General features: G+C 38.6%; 1 protein-coding gene across 1 annotated transcript; it reads right to left on the minus strand.

Annotated features, from left to right (window-relative positions):
- Positions 1-835: 835 nt before the first annotated feature.
- LOC107709780 (chymotrypsin-like protease CTRL-1) lies at positions 836-4602 on the minus strand. The gene is made up of 4 exons (XM_016514399.1): positions 4573-4602; positions 1347-1527; positions 1129-1259; positions 836-1052 (listed from the first exon to the last, which is right to left on the minus strand). The coding sequence occupies exons 1-4, from the start codon at positions 4600-4602 to the stop codon at positions 891-893; spliced, it is 504 nt and encodes a 167-aa protein (XP_016369885.1). The 3' UTR covers positions 836-890.
- Positions 4603-6141: the final 1539 nt, after the last annotated feature.

Consider the following 6141-nt stretch of genomic DNA (forward strand, 5'->3'; position numbering starts at 1 on the left):
GTCACAGTTGATCTTCATGAGGCAAGTCAAGTCACGGCTGTTTGTCATAAGTCAAGTCAAGTCACAGTTGCTCGTCATAAGTCACATCAAGTCACAGTTGATCTTCATGAATCAGGTCACATAACAGCTGATCATCCAGAGTCACGTCACATCACGTCTGTTCACTCCGAGTCCTGTCACTTCCTGTCTGTGGCACCCAGACCCTCAGGGACTGTTCATCGGTATCCCAGACTGGCATCCAGCGTGGAGGACCCACCATTGGTGGCTGCATGGCAACTTATCTCATTACATTTTAAAATAATCAGATGATTAATTTCATTCTTCAACACACTCTTCTTTTTTATTCATCTTTTATTGAATTTTTTTTTATTATCTGTACAGCTGGAACAGGAAAACAGTAACATGAAGTAACAAATCACAGGAACCACAAACTCAGAAAAACACCTCCAACAGAGATCAACTGTATTACATAATAACAATTAAAATGCAATTTGTCCTTCTCAGCAGGTCAGAAGTTTGGGTGTCATTCTGGATAGCACACTTTCTTTTGAAGCTCATGTCAATAATATTATGCGTACTGCGTATTTTCACCTGCGTAATATTAATCGCCTTCGTCCCTCTCTCACAACGAATAATACTGCAATTCTTATTCATGCACTGGTTACCTCACGTATCGAGTTGTATTTAGGATGTATGCAGTTGTGCTGTTGAATTTTGTAATTCTGGCAGGACTTGTTTATTTATTGTTACTATTTTACTAGTTTGCTTGCTGTAAGGTGACCTTGGGTGTTTAGAAAGGCGCCATTAAATAAAATTAATTATTATTATTATTTTTATTATTAAAATGTGTTTTTCCCTCCCTTGGATGGTAAAATACTCAGACTGGTGCTCTAGTTGGAAGCGATAGTCGTGTCGATCCAGGAGCGCAGTTGGGAGATGCGGGTGTAGACTACTGGATAACGGGTGTCACAAGTGTTTCTTCCCCAGGACACAGAGCCCACCAGAGACCAGACCCCTGAACGCTCACACACCAGAGGACCACCAGAATCACCCTGTGGAAAACACACATTTTGAACAACAGCAACACTGATATGTTAATCATGTTTGTCTTGATTTGTCTTAATGTACCATGCAAGATGATGATCCAGATCCTCCAGCACAGATCATGGCATCAGTGATAGTGCTCTGACACCAGATCTGCCTGCACACAGCAGGACTTATGATGGGTACACCTGTTTGGTGTAGGATCAGAGGGCTCGCTAAAAAAAGTCATGTTCAGAGTCATGTGAGCAAGTAACACACAACAGTAATTCCTGCAGTTCATCTTTGTTTTACAGGTGACTTACTTGTGGTGGCAGTTCTACCCCAGCCAGTGGTGAAGCAGCGGGTTCCAGGCAGGATGTTGATGGTTGATGGAGCCAGACATACAGGAGAGATACGGGGAGTCAGTGTGACTGGAGACGACAGTTTCAGCAGAGCAATGTCATTGTTGATAGTCGTGCTGCTGTAGAGCGGATGGGTGATGACCTGCATATACACAAAAGATGGATGAATGGTTGGGACAGGATGTAGGTCCATCCCATCAGTGTTTATGGCTTCTGTCTATTTCCTTGAGAAGCATCATACTTTCACTTCTGCCAGTGAACGTTATGAAATGTTTTCGATGGAAAACGTTGTTGTTGCTATTGTCTGTTGTGAGGTTTATTTCATTCAAGTCAGTGATGCTGAAGAGGAAGAGAGTGAAATTGTCAGTTATGAGAACTGCACTGAAGTGAAACTAACAGTACTAACATTAGTCTTTGTATCAGCACAAGCAGTTTAGATGAAACAAACAGTCTAGTCAAGTCACCTCTATTTGTATAGAACTTTATACAATACAGATTGTGTCAAAGCAGCTTTACAGTGGCAAACAGGAAAATAGTTTGTCAATAACGCAAGAGGACAATAACAAACAAGTCATTTTTCAAGTTAAAGTCCATTGATGATTCAGTGATGTCATCATCCAGTTCAGCTCTCTTCCAATAGTGTCTGTGCAGTGTGCAGTCAGTCAAGCGTCCCCAACTAAGCAAGCTATAGGTGACAGTGGCAAGGAACCAAACTCCATCAGTGACAGAAATGGAGAAAAAAACCTTGGGAGAAACCAGGCTCAGTCGGGCGGGCCAGTTCTCTTCTGGCCAGACGAAACCAGCATGGCGTGGATGAATTCCAGGCTGCAACAGAGGTCAGATTGAGCAGAGGACTCATCTGGTTCCCGTGGTCTTGTCCTGATGGTCGTCTAGGATCGCAGGGGATCTGTCTCTAGGGCTCATCTAGTTGACATAGTCTCCGCTGACATTCAGGGCTGTAGAGGTCGTCTCTAGGTGCTGATCCACCATCAGGTCTGGATACAGACTGGATTTGCTACAGTGACCTCAGAATAAGAATGAAAGAGACTAATATTAGCGTAGATGCCATTCTTCTTACGATGTAGTGAGTACATTGCGTGTTATGGGAAGTGTTCCCGGTTCTGGTTGACCTAGTTAATGCAGCCTAACAATCCTTTAAAGCAGTGGTTCTCAAACCTGTCCTGGAGTACCCCCAGCCCTGCACATTTTGTATGTCTCCCTCAGCTATCACGCCTGATTTAACTCATCAGCTCATTAGTGGAGACTGCAAGACATGAAGTGGGTGTGTCAGATATAGGGAGACATACAAAATGTGCAGTGCTGGGGGGTACTTCATGGAGAGGTTTGAGAACAACTGCTTTAAAGGATTTGAATATTAGAAATGTGATAGAGCAGGGGTGGCGAACTCCGGTCCTGGAGAGCCGCAGCCCTGCAGAGTTCAGCTCCAACCCTAATGAAAACTCACCTGCCTGTAGCTTCCTAGTAACCGTTCAGACCTTGATTAGCTTGTTCAGGTGTGTTTGATTAGGGTTGAAGCAAAACTCTGCAGGACCGACGTTCGCCACCTCTGTGATAGAGTGTTATGTGTTTGCCAGGTTAAAGAGATGGGTCTTTAATCTAGATTTAAACTGACAGAGTGTTTCTGCCTCCCGAACAACGCTAGGTAGGTTGTTCCAGCGTTTGGGTGCTAAATAGGAAAAGGATCTGCCGCCCACAGTTAATTTTTATATTCTAATATGACTTCTGTCTGTTTCCTTTAAGAAACATCACAATTTTTACTTCTGTCATTGTATGTTATGAAATGTTTTGGATGGGAAACATTTTTTGTTGTTGCCGTTGCCTGTTGTGAAGTTTAATTCATTCAAGTCAGTGATACTGAAGAGGAAGAGAGTAAAATTGTGTAATTATGTCACACTGTGATTATATCAGTTATGAGAGCTGCGCTGAAGTGAAACTAAACATACAAATATCAGTTTATGTAACAGCACAAGCAGTTTAGATAACAGTCAATCTATTTCTTAGTATAGGACATCTTATCATAACCACCGAAAAGAGCTGGCATCAAGTTTCTCAACATGTTTACTTCTCTATATTTTACTGCCCTCCTCATCCTCAGTAACATTCCATGCATTTCTGGCATTATTTACAAATAAATGAATAAATAAACAGTACTATATAAAAAAGGCCAAACAAAAGCAGCACACAATCAGTGGCTGTCAGTGTTTATTGATCTTCATGTTTTTGTGTTTAGTGGTATGAGAACATCATGTTCATGTGATTACCTCAACAAATAATCACTGTTGCATCACTGTTGTCTGTCTGGATCTTTGCTACAAACTGAGTTTATGATTTGATGATCTGATTTGAACTGTTTTCCACAAACTATTGTTGGATTTATAGTAGCCTAATTATCGTGCAGTCATCTCAGATTATTCATTTTAAAATAAAAAGCAGCTGAAAGTCGTTTTAGTTGTTTATTGGTCTTCATGTTTTTGTGTTTAGTGGTATGAGAACATCATGTTCATGTGATTACCTCAAGAAATAATCACTGTTGCATCACTGTTGTCTGTCTGGATCTTTGCACAAACTGAGTTTATGATTTGATGATCTGATTTGAACTGTTTTCCACAAACTATTGTTGGATTTATAGTAGCCTAATTATCGTGCAGTCATCTCAGATTATTCATTTTAAAATAAAAAGCAGCTGAAAGTCGTTTTAGTTTAAATTTTAGTCATCAATGTAGCTCTGGTATGATTTACATCTAAAATATTCCAGGATGTTCAGTGACAACAATGCAGTTGTGTGTGTGTGTGTGTGTGTGTCAGCAGTGAGGATCAGTGACCAACCTCAAAAGAGTAAATTATAAAAAGAGAAGCCCAAATCACAACGCAAAAGAAGAAAAGTATAACATTTTATTGTAATATGCAGGAGGGTTTCCAAGACTTTGAGAGGGAGCTCAGGCCAAAACAACAAACATAATAGGGGTAGACTGAGTACAGTAGAGACACTTTCTGCCTTTTTCATCACTACACAAAAACTAGATGCTAAAAACTAGATAAGTGATTTTTCACATGCTATTTATTTTGCTTGTGTACTAAAATATCATAAATTGATAATAGCCATAAGTAGTTTATATTTTCCACAATTAGCTCATAAACATAAGGTGCATTTTTGTCTCAACTGTACCCACATGGTGTACAGTTGAGACAGTACCATGGTATAGGTGAGACACCTATTCTTAATGCTCTAAAGCTGGCTAACCATTTATTGCAAATCTAATAAATGACAAAATAGTTTTAAAAATTACAGTTTAAAAATAAATTTATTTATTTGCTTTATTTAATTCAGATTCAGTTAAACAAAATAGGAACAAATATTTAACACTAGAAAAGATATGGCAAACAGTACAAACATAACAGTAAAAATAATAATACACACCTGTATATTCTATAACCCTACCCCTAAACCTACGCATCACTCGAAACTTTCTGCATTTACATTTTCAATCATTCTGCATGATTTATAAGCTTGTTTTATCATGGGGACCTAAAAAATATTGCCATAAGGTTAGAATTTACTGGTATTACTATACTTGTGGGGACATTTGGTCCCCATAACGTTGGTAATGCCAGTACACAAACACACACAGCCTCAGAATATGCATTTTATTTTCTATGATTGAACTGTTACTGAATACATAGCGTATGTCTCAAATGTTCTCAGTCTACCCTACATCTACCTAATAAAGAGAAACTAACTAACCTACCAAAAGAAAAGGAAACAAAAATACATCAAAATATCCTAACTCCCTTACTAACATAAACAGGAGAAAACAAGTCCAGAAAGAAAATGGCACCCCCTCTCTACTCAACCCCGTCCCAAATTAACAATGCAAACTTAAGTTAAAGATCCAATAACAAAACAAAATACAAACAAATATTAACTTTCAAATAACAGGATTTCTGGTTGTAAAGATGGAAGTTAGAACAGCAGGTGGATTAACCCAATATCACTAAGGGAATCCGATCAGCAAAATATGTAGCTATGTTACGTTCAACACCGAAGCTTTAAAGTTTGTATCAAAAAAACAACACATTTCACATTGAAGTATCAGAGCTTGATTCGTTTTGAGAAAAGCACGTGATCTATGACGTCCGAAGATTCTTTCGCCTGAAAACCATGTGACTGCTTCAGTATCTGGTTCAAACGAAGCGAACCTCAGCGCCGTTACCTTTACATTATAATCTGTTAGCATTGTTTTTTTTTTGTTTGTTTTTTAATCGTAATTTATATATTGAGCTCAAAAATGAACTTTGGCCATGAAATATCAGTCTATGGACTGAGGCAGAGTTAAAATAAACAGATCATAGATTTAATTTATGAATTTATGTTTTATTTATTTTACTTATTTTAGTGCGAGTACACCGACACAAATGAATGACGTTGACAATAAACATTATTTATATAAAATATAATAATACAAAAAATCAGTTGTAGAACCAGATGTGAAACCACTGGCTGTAATGGAACATAACACTTTGGAAGGTGTTATTTATTTTTTATGACCACTAGATGGCCACAGCATAAACAGCTTTTAAAAAGCTTCGAGTAATGAACCTTTTTTCCGATACAATTGTGATGAAAGCTTCACAGGTTCAGAATGCTTCACTTCGCCATCACTAAAAATATGGTTCATAAACAACAAAGAAACCCTTGAAAAGCAAGGGGAGAGAAACCTCACAACAGAGCCTCCAC

The sequence above is a fragment of the Sinocyclocheilus rhinocerous genome, unplaced genomic scaffold (assembly GCF_001515625.1).
Source record: "Sinocyclocheilus rhinocerous isolate Xijiao unplaced genomic scaffold, SAMN03320098_v1.1 scaffold1769, whole genome shotgun sequence".
Taxonomy (NCBI): domain Eukaryota; kingdom Metazoa; phylum Chordata; class Actinopteri; order Cypriniformes; family Cyprinidae; genus Sinocyclocheilus; species Sinocyclocheilus rhinocerous.